Source organism: Adiantum capillus-veneris, chromosome 22 (genome assembly GCF_014529385.1).
Source record: "Adiantum capillus-veneris isolate H3 chromosome 22, ASM1452938v2, whole genome shotgun sequence".
NCBI lineage: Eukaryota > Viridiplantae > Streptophyta > Polypodiopsida > Polypodiales > Pteridaceae > Adiantum > Adiantum capillus-veneris.
In genome coordinates this window covers 131,896,063-131,916,387 of record NC_140952.1, presented here as the reverse complement: position 1 = coordinate 131,916,387, position 20,325 = coordinate 131,896,063, and the positions used below count along the sequence as shown (strand labels likewise).

The 20,325-nt window shown below is 44.6% G+C and overlaps 1 protein-coding gene across 2 annotated transcripts in view; it reads right to left on the bottom strand.

Moving 5' to 3' along the window:
• ACS (acetyl-CoA synthetase) overlaps positions 1-20,325 on the bottom strand; it is a 112,291-nt gene that overhangs the window by 32,380 nt on the left and 59,586 nt on the right. For both annotated transcript variants that reach the window (XM_086494740.1, XM_086494739.1), the window contains exons 7-15: positions 11,565-11,666; positions 11,376-11,464; positions 10,847-10,937; positions 10,630-10,743; positions 9,831-9,907; positions 9,633-9,711; positions 9,074-9,142; positions 8,746-8,921; positions 8,602-8,658 (exon numbers count right to left, since the gene is read on the bottom strand). In XM_086494740.1, the coding sequence (XP_086350866.1) occupies positions 8,602-8,658; positions 8,746-8,921; positions 9,074-9,142; positions 9,633-9,711; positions 9,831-9,907; positions 10,630-10,743; positions 10,847-10,937; positions 11,376-11,464; positions 11,565-11,666 (854 nt within the window). The remainder of the gene's footprint in view (positions 1-8,601; positions 8,659-8,745; positions 8,922-9,073; positions 9,143-9,632; positions 9,712-9,830; positions 9,908-10,629; positions 10,744-10,846; positions 10,938-11,375; positions 11,465-11,564; positions 11,667-20,325) is intronic.

Below are 20,325 nucleotides of genomic sequence, written 5' to 3'. Positions count from 1 at the left end.
TCGTGAACTTGTATTTTCACTTGGTGATTGGGTACTTTTACACTTTGAAAAGGCCAGGTTAAAGAAAAGGAAAGGCAAGGAATGTTTGTTTCCTAAGCTCAGCATGCGATATTATGGTCCTTTTCAGATTTTAGAAATGAGCAACGATGTAGCTTACAGGTTGAAGCTACCAGAAGGCTGGAAAATACATAATGCTTTCCATGTCAACCTTCTAAGGCCCTTTGTTGGTGATGTGCCAGAGAATATGCTTGATGAGGAACATCCCGAACAGGATGAATTGGATGAGATTCTTGTTCCTGAACAGATATTGGCACATAAGGAAAGGAAGGTTAGAGGAAAGGTTGCAAGACGCTATTTGGTGAAGTTCAAGAACTTTCCAACGTTGGATGCCAAATGGATGGAAGAGTCTGAATTGGTTGCTTCACCTCAGCTATTGCAACTATATCTTGAAGCCTTTCAAAAGGAATCCACAGTGACTTGATGTAGCAGCAAGGTAAGAGCACGGTTCATGATGGTCAAAGGAGTAGTTAAGCAATTGTATCTACTCTTTCCATACAGAATTTGGTAAGAGAAGTTTATGCTTGAGAGTACACCAGAAGATTTCTATGCTTGATATATGTGTGGTAGAAAGATTGGTAATATTGTTTAGTCGTCCAACACTACATTTTCGGAAGCATGTATATCTTGGATTCCCATCATAGAATATAAGTGATATCAGGAGATATCCACGTGTATTATTGGTATGCAAGCAAGGTCGCTTGCAGAATTCAAGGATGGGATATGTCACCAGGACGTGTATTTTTCCTGTTGCCTTCTTATAAAATGTACTACATATTTTTATTTATTTATTTTTACTTTTTTCCACAAGACCCTTGAAAAGGTGCAAGTGGACATTGCATAGCCAGTGTGAAACAGTTATGGCCGAACAAGTTTCTTACGTAAGGAGTCTAGGTCGGTCAGTTGGGACTGGTCGGGCCAGTTAGCACTGAATTCTGATGAGTATAGAAGCCTGTGTGCAACAGATGGGAATCGGGATTTTGGGCCGCTCCGCAAGTCACTTACAACTTTATAATTTGGTGGGAACTGGGGAATTGAACCAAAGGGGCAAACTGTCCGGACACTTGGCAATAGAAGAGCAACCTGTAGGTCAACACTGAGTCAATCACAGTTGGGTGCGCTCAAATGAGAGAGAAGGCTAATTTGAACTTCATAAGTGACCTACAGTGTGTGTAAGTAGTGGGTGCAAGTTCACAGCTTTAATGGAATATGTAAGGTTTCCAGTTTCTAAAATCTTAAAGATTATATAAAGCTTAATCAAACTGATATGATTATGGAAAAAGCAATATAGAATTGTCCGACCGTAGCAAATATTGGTATTTTTGGAATCTTAAGCACAGCAAACCCCAAGCTAGAATTTTTCAGAATCGAATTCCGATAAAATCTGAAAAAGTTACGGGCTTTGAAAGGTTACACTATAAATTTAATTAGTTTGGTTTCAGTAATTATTATTAATAAAGACTTTCTTATCCTAAGGTTCTAGAAATTACTGATATTTCCAATTTTCATCATTAAAAATCAGTGAAATTAGTAAAAATCGATTCTGGAAGCTAGGGGGGATGTGTGGAGCTGTGGGGAACCTGCCCGGGACTAGATTTGGCAGCACGGGACGTTTTTGGAGCTGTAGGGCTGCTTGAGATGCAAGTTATTGCCGTTTTCCAGCCTGTGAGTGCCCAAAAACCTATAAATGTGACCCTTGCTTCACAATTTCGGACAGACTCGGAGCCTTGGCACACTCTCTCTCATCTAGAGAGACCGCTACGCAAAAATCACTAGAGATCAAGCTCTAGTTGGTTAATTAAACGGAATAAGAAGTTATGGCACCTAAAAGGACCTGAGCCAATTCTACATCTGATGATGAGTGCAAAACTCTAAAAAGAACTAGAGCGTCACACGACGATGAAGCTGGGCCTAGTAGTAGGCCTACGGAGGAGAGTCTTCAGGCGCCAGCGCAGCAGCAAATGGCCAATCCATCCTAAGTGGGTTTCCCATTATTCAATTAAGTCTTTAAATAGTTTAAGTTCTTTTATAAGTTAACATTGCATACATAAGGAGTGAGTAAGAATCAGAAAAGGAATAGTTGATCAAAAACGGAAGGTAACTTTCAAGAAACCAACTTGCATTTGTTTATAAAGTAGGAAAGAATTTTTTGGGTTAAAACTGGTTGAATTAAGAAAGATATGATTGATCATCCTTTGAGTTTCTACTCCGTGTCATGTCTTGATGTTTCTACATAAGTTAGGATACCGTTTTTTATCTTAGGGGAGCCACCCGGTTGCATTGGCAACTGGTTTGGTGTATGGGCACCCGTAAACTTGGATGGGGATTTATCCACTCTGGATTATGAATAAGGAATGGGTGCCGTTTTTTCACCCTTAGGTGGTCTTGAAACAAAAAGAGTACCGGTCATGGTTATTATGGACAATGTTTTGATTGACAGTACCCTGTCTTAAGTTTAAAGATGTCTGTTTGCTAAAAGAATGTTTTCAATACTGTTTTCAAGGGCTATTTTAAAAAAATCCTGTTATGAAGGATAAAAGGAATCATTATTTTAATTGTGATAAGAACGTGGTAGTAATTAAGTAAGAAAAGAATCATATGTGAGTGCGGGGTGGTAAGTGGGGATTGACTAAGGTTGTCAATCATGGACGGGTGGACCTGATTCGTCAGGTAACTATCCATCCCTGCGCACTAAAACGTTTAGAAAACTTCTTCACTTGGAAGAGGAGTCCACCAACGGCTGTGCCCTCACATCTGTTAGGGGGGGGAAAACGTTGGTTGAGGATACCTTAGCCCAATTGTGACAGTTATAGGGCTGAAATAGTTTTTTGGACTTTTAATACGTTGTCCCGTTTCCGCTGCGAGACAGGACTAGGTCTCCTTCTAAGGCTATAGACCCAAGCCATTGTCAATGGTAAAGGTCTATTTCTTAGATTTTTCTTGTCTAGAGACTCTGATTTTTATCAGACCTAGAGACTTGTCAAGGATCCCATCCCGATCTTGGTATTGGCCGGTTGGGGATCTCACAAGTGGTATCAGAGCGTGTGTTAATTAAAGTCTTGGACCTAGAGACAAGTTTAAGGTATTAGGTTGAAATAAGTGATCTCTGACAAATTCAACTTAAAGACATATGTAATTGAAAAGAGGGGGAGAAAGAAAGAGAGAGAATTATCTACATCTTTGCAGGAAGATTTTCCATCAGGCCTTTTGCAAATCCATGGATTTTAACACTAGGTTTATGAGAGCTTGCCTATCCCGACACTATTCAATGCGAAAAAGCGTGATGAAATGGCTAGATAAGAGATTTTCTCCTTCCACTTGGAGGATCAGCTGGTCAGGATTTGGTGGAATTTTCTTCATCGATGCGGGAGAGTTAGAAGGTTTAGAACTAAATATAAAGAGACTCAAATGGGCCGGAGATCTTCAAGTGATTGAAGTATACTTTTTCATTGGAACGGAGAATCCAGAGGAAACCCTTGTAATAGGTGATGTCCAAGTATCACAAAATTAGTGGGTGTTTGATCAAGTGTCTAAAGTAATCTACCCAGGTAGAATTAGACCCATAGGTGTAGGCCCTAGTTTTAATAACCCAAAAGATATTGTATATTTTGATCCTATATCTGATCCACCCAAAGTCCACAAGATTCTAGTATAGGGTTGTCGTCACCCTTGTACATAGTAGGAAGAGCAAGATCGGCAAGAGCTTATGCAATCATGGGAGAACCAATCTTATGAATGAGGAAGATAAAAGAACCACTCGCTTGGCCATAGTTAGCAATCTTAGAGCTTTGTAAACCACTATAAATCAATAATATAAAAACTTGAGTTACTTATATATTATAATGGTATACATGATTTTCTTCTCCAAATTACTTAATGAATCTAAAGTTAAGTTAGTATTCAATCAAGAAATTAAGGATTGATCTAGCAAATGAGACAGAGGTTCCCGATAGTATGAAAAGAATTTGAATTTTGAGAATGAGATAGTTATCAAGAAACCAACTCACATTCTTTGTGCACACGATAGCCTTCTTTGGAAAATGACCTAGATATGAAAGTATTAAAGTACGAGACTAATAGGAAGCCGAAAAAAACTCTTGGTATGATACTTCTTAAAACCCTTTACATATTGTTGGTCAACCAGGTTAGAGCACAGAGGGGGTACCTCTAGTGCAATGGTGGAAGCTTGTGCCGAACGCAGATTGCTCAGAATAGCAAGAACACACCGAGCGCGTTCAGATTGGCAAAGCTGAAATACATGATACTTGTCGAACGTTGATTGCTCTGAATGGTCAGTTAGACCGAGCGCGTTCATATTGACAAGGTGGATATATGGATCTTTTATGAAATTGATTTAACCTGGTTTTGGAGATGATACAAATGGTTTGTAAAGGTTTTTAAGATGAGCTCAACACTAAGAGTTTCTTGAGGAAAAATTGACTAGCAAGTAACTCCAACCAGAAACTAGAAAGAACTCTTAGAGTAATTAGTAACATTTGGTAAAGTGGAAAGGTTATCCCTTCGAAGATGCCACTTGGGAGGATGAATTTCTCTTCTCAAAATTTTTTCCAATTTCGGTTGAGATGAGGGCATTCTTAAGTTGGGGTGATTGTAAGGTTTCCAGTTTCTGAAACCTTAAAGATTGTATAAAGCTTAATCAAACTGATATGATAATGGAAAAAGCAATATACAATTGTCCGATCGTGGCAAATATTGGTATTTTTGGAATCTTAAGCAGAGCAAACCCCGGGCTAGAATGTTTCAGAACCGAATTCCGATAAAATCTGAAAAAGTTGCGGGCTTTGAAAGGTTACACTATGAATTTAACTAGTTAAGTAAAATTGGATGGTTTCAGTAATTATTATTAATAAAGATTTTTTTATCCTAAGGTTCTAGAAATTACTGATATTTTCAATTTTCATCATTAAAAATCAATGAAATTAGTAAAAATCGATTCTGGAAGCTAGGGGGGCTGTGTGGAGTTGTGGGGAACCTGTTCGAGACTAGATTTAGCAGCAGGGGACGTTTTTGGAGCTGTAGGGCTGCTTGAGATGCAAGTTACTGTCATTTTCCAGCCTGTGAGTGTCCAAAAACCTATAAATATGACCCTTGCTTCACAATTTCGGACCGACTCGGAGCCTTGGCACACTCTCTGTCATCTAGAGAGACCGCTACGCAGAAATCACTAGAGATCAAGCTCTAGTTGGTTAATTAAACGGAATAAGAAGTTATGGCACCTAAAAGGACCTGAGCCAATCGTACGTCTGATGATGAGTGCAAAACTCTAAAAAGAACTCGAGCGTCACACGACGATGAAGCTGGGCCTAGTAGTAAGCCTACAGAGGAGAGTCTTCAAGCGCAAGCGCAGCAGCAGATGGCCAATCAATCCCAGGTGGGTTTCCCATTATTCAATTAAGTCTTTAAATAGTTTAAGTTCTTTTATAAGTTAACATTGCATACGTAAGGAGTCGGTAAGAATCAAAAAAGAAATAGTTGATCAAAAACGGAATAACTTCCAAGAAACCAACATGCATTTGTTTATAAAGTAGGAAAGAATCATCCTTAAGACAGCTTGTCTCAAGACACCTCAGACTCCTTGGTATATTTTGATGATAATGATGGCTTTCCAGCCACGGATAAGTCGGTTACTCCCATGAACGTTGAGTTTCTACTCTGTGTCATGTCTTGATGTTTCTACATAAGTTAGGATACCATTTTTTATCCTAGGGGAGCCGCCCGGTTGTATAGGCAACTGGTTTGGTGTATGGGCACCTGGAACCTTGGTTGGGGGTTTATCCACTCCGGATTATGAATAAGGAATGGGTGCCGTTTTTTCACCCTTAGGTGGTCTTGAGACAAGAAGAGTATTGGTCATGGTTATTATGGACAATGACCCTGTCGGCCCCAAAGACTGGCGCCCCTTTCAGTATTTCTTTATTCAATTAGAAGTATACGATTCGAACACTTAGATCAAACTCTCACAGAGATGTTCAAACTTGGCGAGCGCTGAAAACGCAGGTTTCTGACCTGATTTCGGCAACATAACGACGTCAGAACCACTGTAGGTCAAAAGCAACTGTCTAGGACGGATTCCCTCGCAATTTAGAAGCTTTCTGGTGAGCTGTAACAAAAATTCAGCGTGTTGTAACTCCCTGTTTTTCCACTGCCAGGTACTCAGAGCCCTATCTAAGCATGCCAAGGCCTTCTCGAGGCTCCCCTGGTGTTCCCTTGCAGTTTAGGTGTGAAACCCTAAACCTGCAGAAAAACATAGCAAGCTGTAATTCTCTGTTTTGGATCGTTTTTAGCGGAGCGAACACGTCTATGCCTTTCCCAAGGGCTCCCGCTTGCAATGGGATAGTTCCCCGGTAAATTGGACGAGTTTTCACGCGAGAGAACTCTCCAAATTCGTAATCTTTCGCGATGGAAACTGTGCGTACCTATGGGGGATTAGGAATTAGCTAATCCGGTTCCTGTTCAGAAGGCTCTTGCCTTGGCAAACGCGCATAAAACCCTTAGAACCGTACATGATCATCTGAGTAGCCCAACTAGTGGGGCATTACTATATGCGCAAACGAGAGAGAGAGATGCGCGAGAACAGATCATCGCGCTACACGAGACAAAGGAGAACGCAAGCATTCTGTGACATCCCCAACCCGCCAATACCAAGATCGGGATGGGATCCTTGACAAGTCTTTAGGTCTAATAAAAATCAGAGTCTTTAAACAAGAAAAATCCAAGGAATAGACCTTTACCATTGACAATGGCTTGGGTCTATAGCCTTAGAAGAAGACCTAGTCCTGTCTAGCAGTGGAAACGGGAAAACGTATTCAAAGTCCAAAAAACTATTTCGGCCCTATAACTGTCAGAATTGGGCTAAGATATCCTCAACCAATGCTTTTTTCCCCCTAACAGATGTGAGGGCACAGCCGCTGGTGGACTCCTCTTCCAAGTGAAGAAGTTTTCTAAACGTTTTAGTGCGCAGGGATGGATAGTTACCTGACGAATCGGGTCCACCCGTCCATGATTGACAACCTTAGTCAATCCCCACTTACCACCCCGCACTCACACATGATTGTTTTGTTATTTAATTACTACCACGTTCTTATCACAATTAAAATAATGATTCCTTTTATCCTTCATAACAGGATTTTTTTAAAACAACCCTTGAAAACAGTATTAAAAATATTCTTTTAGCAAACAGACAGCTTTAAACTTAAGACAGGGTACCGTCAATCAGGTAATTGAAATAGCACCGCCCTCTATTGTGTGCAGGCCGGTTATAGAGTTGTACCTTGTTGAAGCAATATAAAGAAATACCGAAACGGGCGCCGTTCGTTTGGGACCATTGCAATCTGGGAGTGGAAGCGCGCCACTCCGCGTCTTGTGTGGATTCTCTCTTTCTTTCTACTCAGTTGTTTGAATGCTAAACGTCTATCTCAGATTGTTCTTTTCAACTCGCACATAGGCACGTTCCGTTACAGTGGTATCCGAGTTTCAATCATGTGCTTTTTTGAAAGCATACCGGTCCTTCCAAGAACAGACACAGCAAGATGGCGTTTTTGAATTCCATAAAGTATCTGCAATTTCTCCTCGACAAGCTTTGCAACATTCTCTCAAAGCATCCTCAGTAGAATCTCCCAGTTCTGCAGAGCTTTCAACAGTACCTGAATTGCATGTTGTCTCACGCTGATGCTACTCCTCCAACACCAAAAAGCAAACGGGCTTCAAATAGACAATCTACTCACTCTTTGATTCCGATCAGGGGAGTAAAACTTTTCACCTTTTCTAGAGTGAAAGATGGGAAGAAAGCCCTGTAGTTCCTCCAACAGTTTGACAATATCTATCCCCTGGGGAGCTACACACAAGAATCAAAGATATCTCGAGCCACGGGGCTGATCAATAGCCTTGGTCAGTGGTTTGCATGGCGGCAGGTTACAGGGCAGCTCAAACAGCGCAGAGAGACGGTGCCAGGCAATCATCGAGCAATGGCAGCTAGTTTTCAGGAATATGGTTCAATCACCTGTGTACCCAGTATTGCCACCACCTCCACCCAGATACAATGGTTGGAGTCCTTATGGTCTTCCCTGTAATTATCCCCATCCAGGAGTTGTACCCAATCAACCAAAGGATTTCAAGGATGGTGGAGCTACAGGGCCTTTCTTCATGGTGAACCAAGGCATGCAGTGGCACTATCCGTCACCTGTTGGCTTTCCCCTTCTCCCATTTTGTGATTTACCTGTTGTATATTCATTTGTTCATCGCAGGAGAGTCTCCCCTTTTTCTTGTACCATGTACCCACTTGCTAGGGGAGTTGTTGCCCATTGGACAGTTTCAAGAAACTAATATTAAGATCTTTTCCACATGAAAAGACAAAATAACTTATACACACACATACATACACCTCTTCTGTCCTACTAGCTTGTAAGTTCCAAATCTTTCTAGGAATTCCCTACCAGAAAAACTCATGTGCACAATAAGTGTTTCGATACAAAAAGAAACACAATTCTTTCTGTCAAGCAGTCAGACAACATAAACATAAGTTACCTGACATTGATGACATCGTCCACTCGACCTGTTAACCAATAGTAGCCATCCGCATCCCTTCACCCACAACCACAAATAAAGACCAATCCCTTAAGAGCTATACTTGCGAAGTCTCTTATCTATCAATTCAACAAGGAGATGTACCTATGGCATCCATCCCCGGAAAAATAATATCCTTTGAAGGGAGCAAAGTAAGTTGTTTCATAACGTGCATGATCTTCATAAAGAGTGCGGAAGGTACTAGGCCAAGACCCTTTTATACAAAGGTAGCCATTACAAACACCCTCTAGCTCCTTTCCATTCTCATCGACAAGTGCAGGCTAATCAAAAAATTCACCACAAGGGATCAATGACATCCCTTGGCCAGACTAATTGGCAGCAAAAGGACCACAAAACAAACACACAAGAATGAAGATAAGGTAAACACAGAACCATATTCCAATATATTTCACACAATAATAGAGACCAGTACCTGAATTCCAAAAAAGGGGAAAGTTGCAGAGCCAGGCTTGAGAGCCCACGCACCTGGCAGTGGAGTTATCTACAAACAAAACAACAGAAAAAATGAAGATATGTTCTTGAAAGAAATACCAACATATGCACACTTCCAAACAGAAAATTCATTCGGGAACAAGGGTAAGCAACCAAACAAGGGAGAGGAGTTCAAGAGACAGCATGAATGGTGAGCATATACAGGCACTGCAAGTTGTTGCAATAGCATCAACTTACCCGACAGCAAATGAAAGCCAGCAGGTTTAAGACAAGAAAATCACTTGACAACCATCGGGTGCACAGTAAATCCATTCAATCATGATGCAGCACATGCTGTGTGACAGACATGCCAGCTAGCAAATCATTCTCCTCAACGATGAGGATTTTATTTAGTGGATCACTAAGGCCTCCTGATAAAATTTTGGGAAGAAGGCACATGGAAGTGTATGCAGAGCGAATCAAGTGCCAGCTTTGTGCACTTGCGTTGCTCGTCGAAGATTAATGAAAAAAATACAACAAGCATCCGATGTTGTACATACCATAAATCCTCCTGTTTCAGTCTGCCACCAAGTATCAGAAATGGGACAGCGTTCATCACCAACCACCTCATAATACCATCTGAAAAATGCAAAAAGTTTTCTTTAGAAAATACTTGTTTGAAACCCTCAAACAGCTATCCTTGAGAAGTCAAATACACGTAGTGGTATTGCTTGAGGCACACAAAACAATGCACTTACTTCCAGGCACTGGGATTGATTGGCTCACCAACACTCCCTAGAACCCGTAATGATTTGCGAGAGTACCGTTTTACTGGCTAAAAACATCAAGATAGGACAACTGACTCACATCAGTACAAATTTGACAATTCCAGTACACACCACAGTCAGCAGCACCAATGCCATTAACATAAGCAAAATTAAGGTGAATCCATAAACCTTTTTGTTTGTTGCTAAAACTATATTTAAAAATCAAGAATACACGATGCCCAGAAAAAAAGAACAAGGTAAAACAGCTAAAGATTTCGATTCGAAGCTGGTATATCGTAGGGAATACCACACAATTTTCAAAAAATCCCTTTTCCTCAAATGGAAAGAAGAGGACAAAACAACATCTTTTAGATTTGAAGGATCTTATGCTCTGGTCAGCCCACCTATAAGACCATGCCGCCAGGGCTCTAAAAATATAGCAGAGGGCAATCAAAGAGTACGCATGCACAAGCAGCTGCCCACACACGCAATTACTGCCACAAAGACGCACACATAGAGATACACGGACCTGCACGCACGTGCAGACATGCACAAGTGCACACACATGGATGCACACATGCAAGCACAGACACACGCACACCTATATTTACAATGTTTTTAACAGACCACAATAATCACCCCTACGAAATAAATTACTATAAAAAACAAGGATGACACTATCATTATGATAAGCAGGAAACAATGCTGGACCCCCCTCCAGCTGGCATCTATGGACAATCAAGTAGTGACTAATCCCTTCATAGAATCCACAAACGAGAACATTCATGACCTCGTCTCCTGATCGCATTAATGAGCGGATTGCTGTGGGAGCTGTATAAAATATGGTAACGTTGTACTTGTCAACAATTTCCCAACATCGGCCTGCATCTGGATAGTTTGGCACCTGTTGACAGTCCTTTGCAAGGTGAATAATGAAGCTTGAAAAAATATTTTTTCAGCATCAAGTGAAGAGTCAAAAGGCTAAGAAGTGCACTGAAGGTACTCACACCCTCAAAAAGTACGACTTTGGCACAGTTCAACAACGGCCCATAGGTGACATAGCTGTGGCCAGTAATCCATCCACAGTCTGCCGTACACCTGCAAATATTTGAAAAGATAAGCATTCGAGATATCTGCACTAAGCAGCAGAACTGGACAAGATACTAACTTTTGCAAGTAAAAGAGTTGACTCTAGGGAAAAAGGTATGAACATTTAATGTGTTACAGCATCAAACATCCTCAAAAAAGACGGTAGATTCAACAAACACAGATAGATATACTACACATACTTAAGAGTCTGATAGACATCCATCAGCAGTAAAGATAAAGAACCTAGCCCATATTCAATGGATCAAACACTCTAATCTTTATCTGCTCAAGCCCATGCTAGAGCTTCAGACCTGTTTCAGCAAAGCACTTATGAAAACAAAGCCCTCTAAAAGATTCCTCTTCAAATTTTCAAGACCTTGTATCAAGGTTCCAACAAGTGGCGAAACAATCTAGTTAAACCTAATTAAACGATGTGATGCCATTTACCAATATACATCTTCTTGATGATAGTCGAAGGCATATTTGAAGGTGGTGGCAGTGTACACCATGTAGCCACCTGTTGTGTGCAAAACTCCCTGCCAAGCAAAAAACAAACAAAATTTAAATGCTTTTCATTCTCAAAACAATGCCCCTAGGAAAAATTTGAATTTCATTTCATTTGTATTCAAATCTTGCCTTGGGCTTTCCTGTGCTTCCACTTGTATAAAGAAGAAAGAGTGGATCTTCAGCATCAACCCACTGAATATCGCAGCTGCTTGCAAAATTTGGAATCACATCCTAAAGCAGCTTGGTAAAATGAGCGCTCTCTCTCTCTCTCTCTCTCTCTCTCTCTCTCTCTCTCTCTCTCTCTCAAGAGGAGCAAAGAAGGCGTGTGCGCTCTCTACATGTGAGGATTTGCGGTCTTAAAGACAAAGATAATGTGAACGAAGAGGTAAAAGAACTCATGGCTTTGATGGGGATTCATGAGCCGATGCACTCAAGAGCTTGGAGAGTGGGCAACAAGGTTAATGGGAGCAAGGGAGAAACCTCGAAAGAAAGAGCACTCATCCTTCGTTTTCCCTCCATGGAAGCGAAGAAGGACTTTTTGAAGAAGAGACCAACTCTTAAGAAAACGGGCATCTTCCTCGGGGATGGCCTTACCCTCTCACAGATAGCTCATATGCAGGAGGTAATGCCAGAGATTAGAGCGGCAAGGGAAAAAGGTAAGATTGCTTTTTACCTAGATGGAAGAGTGGTGATATTGGAGCCACGCTCCACATGACGGTGTGAGACCTATGGGACCACACTCAAAGTTGCTACCTGGAATTGTAATGGATCTATGCGTCTAGATGTGGGTGCTTTTGAGAAAAGTTAAGTGGGAGAGATATCATCTTCTACTCTGAGACACATCAGGCCCCTAGGTAGTCTATGCCTCACATTAGTGGATACAGATGGGAGACCGCATGTAGACAGGAGACACGATCAGAGCACAGAGCGCGGGGCTCAGGTGGAGTGGCAGTGTTATTCAGGGAGGAGTTGCAGCCATTGATACACATAGCTCGCAGGGATGAGCAAGCTAGGTACATGTGGGTGAGATTGAGAGCAGAGACAGGCAGATATCTTTACATTGCTATTTGCTACTTTCCCCCGAGTACGTCAGTGTATGCACCACCCAGAGGACAATCCCCCTTTTCTATTTTGGATGATGACATATGAGAGTTCTCTAGAGATGGTGACATCATCATTCTAGGGGATTTCAATGCTAGGACTGCTAATCATCAGACAGTTTTTTATGATACTTCAGAAGAGATGCAGAGAGAGCTGGATGTTGCAAAGACAGGCCTATCCAGACTATTACATGATGGGGAGCATACTGAGTATGGACGACACTTGATAGACATGGAGACTGCACATGGATTGGTCATCTTGAATGGCCTACAGAGATTTCCCGCTGCGGCAGGTTTTACATGCTTTCCACACAGACATGGAGCTAGCACAGTGGATTATGTCATGGCACATCCGAGTCTCATCTCTAGTATCCAGGACTCACAGTTGGACCCAGAACTATTGGTGTGGCAGTGGACCATGATCTTGTGTCACTGACCATCTCTTTCGAGCTTAGTGTAGCACACACGCCACAAGTAGCAGCTCCTACTCGCTACACCTTCACGCGGGACACGGACTCTGTATACATAGATGGGATCTACAGACGCTTGTGTACAGAAGAGCCAGGGCGACCTTTGGAGGAGCTTACTACTATACTGACGCAGACATTACATGATGCAGTAGCAGAGGCATACCCACACACAGCCTGAGCAGAGACGTCGTTCTGGGAGCATGCCCCAGAACAGCTGGTATGATGAGGAATGCCGAGAGACCAGAGCTAGACTTCAGAGGGAGGTGCTTTTGGGGGACATCACTCACAGACAGTCATAGATTGACTTCTGACGCCTAGTGCGGCGTAAGAAGAGGGCACTTTTGGCTCGCCTAGAGCAGGATCTATACCAACTATTCTTGAGTCAGGACTCACGTGAGGCATGGCGGCTCTTTCATGAGCACTCCCCTCCCCCTGCCATTACCTCCACAAAGGCTTGGGGCCCCTACGCGTCATCTCTGTACACAGTTCCTGGACAACCACCCCTTCCTAACCCCCCCGATCCATGCCCCCACACATGTGCTTTTTTCACCGCTGAGATGGTGAGGAAGGCCATTGACAGGATGAGGACTGGGAGAGTATATGATCATGATGGTTTAGTGGCTGAGCACTTCATGCATGCCAGAGATCTACTAGCAGAGCTCCGAGCAGTTATGTTTAACCGTGCCATGTGTGAGGGCTTGCCTGATACTTGGAGCCTATCTACTATTGTACCTATCTTCAAGTCAGGAGACCCTATGGAGCCTGGGAATTATCGCACTATCATGATCGGACACATATTGGCACGGTTGTACGCATCCATTCTTGAGCAGCAACTGAGTAGATCGACACAGAGGGAAGGGATACGCGCAGCCGGGCAGGCAGGATTCACAAGAGGTTTTTCTACTCTTGACCATATCTTGACACTCAGAGCCATCATTGAGGAGGGCAGATCACATGGGAGACGGAACTATTGCAGCTTTGTGGACTTCCGCAAAGCATTTGACACCGTACCCAGAGCTAGATTGATGTGCAGATTACAAGAGATGGGAGTACCCACAGAGCTCATTTGGGGGGTCATGGCACTGTACAGGTCAGTAGTGGGGCATGTACGCACCTCAGAGGGCCTATCTACAGCGGTTCATTCCACTATTGGGGTGAAGCAGGGTTGCCCGCTCTCTCCTACTCTGTTTGGTATGTATGTGGATGAGGTTTCTGACTACATTGAGAGAGATGGTGATAGAGGTGCACAACTGGCAGGAACATGGATCCCACTATTGTTATATGCTGATGATATTGTGTTGATCTCTGACTCTCAAGAGGGGATGCAACGTCACTTGGATGCTTTGCATAGCTAGCTTTGCCCATGAAAGTGGTTTGTCTGTCAACCTTGGTAAAACCAAGGTCATGGTATTTAATACGACCCCACAGTGGATCAGGAGGTCAACGCCCGCATTCACATACGGCCAGGAGACAGTGGAGTATACAGATGCTTACACCTACCTTGGAGTGGTTTTTAGTGGACCAGCATTTTCATTGAGAAGAGCAACAGAGACTAGATTGACCAGAGCCCATGCAGCATTGGGTAGATTAGAGAGGATGTGTTCACATGTTCAGTTTCAGGAGCCTCGGACGAAGCTCTGGCTCTTTGACACCTTGGTGGCTTCTGCATTGCTCTATGGAGCTGAGATTTGGGGACCTTCACTGGACCATCATGGGAGGACAAGTCGCACTGATGGATGGGGGGACATGGAGAAGCCACTAGTCTCTATGATCTCACGGCTCATTAGAGCCAAGGCTCCAGTAGCACGTGCCATTATACGAGCAGAGCTAGCTGCCCCCCCACTAGTGGTTGAGGCGCTCACCAGATCTGTCTCCTTCATACACCGCATCTGAGAACTTCCCAGAAACAGATATGGCCGCCTTGCACTTGAGTCCTCTCGACAGTTAGCCATGCAGGGAGATACAGCATGCTAGTATGGGGAGATGACATCATGGTTTCAAGCGCATGGGTTCAGCATAGATAGACTGCCCTCTCTGACTCTCACACATTCCGAGATTACCACGCTCGTCCGCCAGGACCTGACTCAGGTAGACATCAGGAGGACATGGATACAGCCAGCACAGGAGTTGGGCACGAAGATGGCTTTCTACAGAGCGCATCGTCTCCAACTTATGGAGGACGGTTTTGTGACGAGACCTAGATACATGGACACCCACTTGTCTCATGGGATACGATGTGCTATTGGCCAGATACGCACATCTTCACACCAGCTGCGGATCGAGACTGGGAGATACAGCAGAGTACCAGCAGAGGCCAGGACATGCCTCCTATGTGACCTGGAGCCTGAGACAAAGTTGCACTACACATGCGACTGCCCCGTCTACTACGAGATACGCGGCTGCTTCCACTCCCTGTTCAGAGAGGACTTCGGATCACTCTCCACAATCATGCGGTACGAGGATCAGAGATGCTTGGGTCTATTTTTGCTCGAGCTGTGCAGACACACAGAGAGCCTGATGAGAGGAGAGGCCAGCCAGTCTCTCAGACGGATCACAGACTTCTTTAGAGCAGACACTGGACACCCGAAGGAGTTACTACCATAGGAGAGCTCGCCGCCTCACAATGGAGGCACATCGATCGATCGAGCGACCGAGCTAGGGAGATCCAGACGCCTAGGACTGCGGAGGACTACACAGCATCGACGGAGGTTGCATCACAGGATTCGGATCACTTTGGCCCAACATGCACGACGCCCGATCAGGCTATTGACCATGGAGGAGATTGATGAGATCCGCCAGCGACCGATGCTGGATCTTTTGTGATCTGTCATTTAGCTATCCCACCTATCTGCTTAGATCACACCTAGCTGTTTCAGATTCCATAGCATTTTATTCTGTCATTTTATTCTGTCATTTTATTTTGTCATTTTTGTTACTCTGACTTTGTATCAGATCCACCACATTGTAACTTTCTGGTCTCATAGGTCATTCATTGTAATTTTCTGTCTCATAGGTCATTCATTGTAATTTTCTGTCTCATAGGTCATTCTGGCCTTCTGAAGACGTTAATATAACATTTCATTTCATTTCATCCCCCCCCCCCTCTCTCTCTCTCTCTCTCTCTCTCTCTCTCTCTCTCTCTCTCTCTCTCTCTCTCTCTCTCTCTCTCTCTCTCTCTCTCTCTCTCTCTCTCTCTCTCTCACACAGAGAGAGAGATATGTCCGTCTTGCACTTGAGTCCTCTCGACATTTAGCCATGAAGGGAGATACAGCATGCTGGTATGGGGAGATGACATCATGATTCCAGGCGCATGGGTTCAGCATATATAGATTACCTCCCTTCCAGTACTCACTGGATGCACCCTCTCTGACTCTTACACAGTCCGAGATCACCAGGCTCATCCGCCAGGACCTGACTAATCTAGACACCAGGAGGACATGGATACAGCCAGCACAGGAGCTAGGCACGAAGATGGCTTTCTACAGAGAGCATCTTCTCCAGCTTACGGAGGACGGATTTGTGACGAGGGCCAGATACATGGACACCCACTTGTCTCATGGGATACGATGTGCTATTGGCCAGATACGCACATATTCACACCAGCTGCGGATCAAGACCGGGAGATACAGCGGAATACCAGTAGAGGCCAGGATATGCCCCCTGTGCGACATTGAGCCTGAGACAGAGTTGCACTACACAAGCCACTGCCCCGTCTGCTACGAGATACGAGGTCGCTTCCATTGCTTGTGAAGAGAGGGCTTTGGACCACTCTCCAGAGTCATGCGGTACGAGGATCAGATATGCCTGGGTCTGTATTTGCTCGAGCTGTGTAGACACACAGAGAGCTTGATGAGAGGAGAGACTAGCCAGTCTCAAAGACAGATCGCACACTTCTTCACAGCTGCCACTGGACACCCGGAGAGCTACTACCACAGCAGAGCTCGTCGCCTCACACTGGAGGCACACAGATAGACCGAGCGACCGAGCTGGGGAGATCCAAACGCCCACGAATGCGGGGGACTACACAGCATCGACGGAGGCTGCATCAGAGGATTCGGATCACTCTGGCCCGACACGCACGACGCCCAGTCAGACTACTGACCATGGAGGAGATTGATGAGATCCGCCAGCGATCGATGCTGGTTCTCTTGTAATCTAGCTATCCCAGCTACCTGCTTAGTTCACACCTAGCAGTTTAGGATTCCATAGTATTTTATTTTGTCATTTTGTCATTCTGTCATCTTGTTACTCTGACTTTCTATCAGATCCACCACATTGTAACTTTCTGGTCTCATAGGTCACTTTGGCCTTTTGAAGACGTTAATATAACATTTCATTTCATTTCATATCTCTCTCTCTCTCTCTCTCTCTCTCTCTCTCTCTCTCTCTCTCTCTCTCTCTCTCTCTCTCTCTCTCTCTCTCTCTCTTTCTTTTTGGAAAAATCAGGGCTATATATTACTGAGTACAATATGATCCCCAACGGATGCCAAAATAGCCTGTCACGTGGGGTGTACAAACTGAATGTAAGGGTGAGAGCCACTATAGTGACAACTCGGCTAGTACAATCTCATGGTGGTCTGTGTGATGAGTGGAGTAGAAACCACTGAGGGGGGGCATAATGCCATATAATCTGACGACCTGTAAGTGTGAAAAAGAGTGGAGCTCGGGCCCAACGCCGAAGAAAGGCAAATCGTGGAGCCTCGGCTGCTCTAGATGTACCTGAGGAAGAATCCCACTGCCAAATCAGGGTGTGAATGATGTCCAGCCAAATGGCAGTAAGGATATCCTGAAGGAGCTGTGGAGCCGCACTGAGAATGTGAAGACAACGAGCTCTCCAAATATTCCATAGTGTAATACTAGTGATGACTGAAAAAACTTCATCACGTGTCTGAGGATCCCCCTACCATGCGATCTGTGGGAACATAGCCAAAGTTCCTCGCCGATAACAAGTCAAGGTAAGCATAAGAGCTGGATCTGTGTCTGAGCCCTCATAGAAAAGATGCGGTCCGGGCATCGGCATCAACCATGAGACAGAGCCCCAAGTGAGAAATCCATCCTGAACACCTGCTCTGCTAAGTAAAAAGCAAACTGGTAGCCACACTATATGAGAAAAGGAGCATGACCAAAGACAAAGGGCTGGTGACTCATGTAGTCACGAAGGACATCGAGTGCATAACGGATCATGACCCATAGTAGCTAGCCAAGTCCCAACTGGAAGTCCTGCATGTGCAATCATCCACATGAAAAAAGAAATACGACGAGCCGCATGTAAATCCCAGATGGCTGACCAAAACTGCTGTAGATAGGCATGGGAGAGACCTGAATGTAACCAGAAACGCATACGAGTGGGCTGCTCTGGGTGATGTCTCATCAATGCTAATCTTCCAAGTCTGACAATGTACTCAAAAAATGATACATGTGCACCAGTGGGGTTAGAGTGAGGCCAATGCCACTCTCCTGGGTCCCAATAAAGCTGAGATAAGGCACGACCCTCCCACACCCAAAGCCTCCAAAGGGCGGCATCAGCGGATGCGAAACGGGGGTCAACACAACGACGCTTTCCGCGAGAGCCAACTACTCGTATGGCGTCCCATCGAGCGCCGGGGTAGACAAGGTGCGGAGAGGTGGTAGCACATGTCAATCTAGCATGAATCCCCTGAGAGGAGTCTGAATCAACTGTGAACAGCATGGTGTCTAAACGAACTAATAAGAGAGTGCTCTGAGCAAAGAGACCTTCCCAGCCACTATGTGGAGGCATCTGAACCGTGCCTCGCATGACTGCTCTCTCTCTCTCTCTCTCTCTCTCTCTCTCTCTCTCTCTCTTTGGAAAAAGTCAGGGCTGTATATTACTGAGTACAATATAATCCCCAGCGGATGCCAAAATAACCTATCACGTGGGGTGTACAAGCTGAATGTAAGGAGGAGAGCCACTATAGTGACAACTCGACTAGAACAATCTCATGGTGGTCGGTGTGATAAGTGGAGGAGAAACCACCGAGGAGGGGCATAATGCCACGTAATCTGGCCACCTGTAAGTGTGAAGAAGAGTGGGGATCGGGCCCAACGCCGAAGGAAGGCAAATCGGCGAGCCTCGGCTGCTCGAGATGTACCTGAGGAAGAATCCCAGTACCAAATCAGGGTGTGAATGATGTCCAGCCAAATGGCAGTGAGGGTATCCTGAAGGAGCTGTGGAGCCGCACTTAGAATGTGGAGACAACGAGCTCTCCAAACATTCCATAGTGTAATACTAGTGATGACTGAAAAAACTTCATCGCGTGTTTGAGAATCCCCCTACCAAGCAATCTGTGGTAGCATAGCCAAAGTCCCTCGCCGATAACCAGTCGAGGTAAGCATAAAGGCTGAATCTGTGTCTGAGCCCTCGTAGAAAAGATGCGGGCCGGGCATCGGCATCAACCATGAGACAGATCCCCAAGTAAGAAATCCATGCTGAACACCTGCTCTGCTAAGTAGAAAGCAAACTGCAAGCCACACTACACTCTCTCTCTCTCTCTCTCTCTCTCTCTCTCTCTCTCTCTCTCTCTCTCTCTCTCTCTCTCTCTCTCTCTCTCTCTCTCTCTCTCTCTCTCTCTCTCTCTCTCTCTCTCTCTCTCTCTCTCTCTCTCTCTCTCTCTCTCTCTCTAATGGAGCCAGCACAGTGGATTATGTCATGGCACAACCAAGCCTCATCGCTAGTATCCAGGATCTCATAGTTGGGCCCAGACCTGTTGGGGTGGCAATGGATCATGCTATTGTGTTGTTGACCATCTCTTTCCAGTCTAGTGCACAAAGTCCACGGGTGCCAGCTCCTACTCGCTATACCTTCACACAAGAGACAGATTCGGTATACATAGACGAGATCTACAGACGCCTAAGCACTAAGGAGCCAGGGCGACCTCTTGAGGAGCTTACGACTATACTAACACAAACATTACATGATGCAGCAGCAGAGGCATATCCACCCGAGCATAGACACCGTTCTGGGAGCATGCCTCAGAACAGCTAGTATGATGAGGAATGCCGCCAAACCAGAGCTAGACTTCAGAGGGAAGTGCTTTTGGGGGACATCACTCACAAACAGTCATAGATTGACTTCCGACGCCTGGTGTGGCGCAAAAAGAGGACAATTTTGGCCTAACTAGAGCAAGATCTCTACCAACTATTCTTGAGTCAGGACTCACGTAAGGCATGGTGGCTCTTTCATGAGCTGTCTACCCCCCCTGCCATTACCTCTAATAGAGACTTGGGATCAGTACGCTCAGCTTTGTACACAGTTTCTAGACAGCCGCCCCTTCCCGACCCCCCCGACCCATGCCCACACAC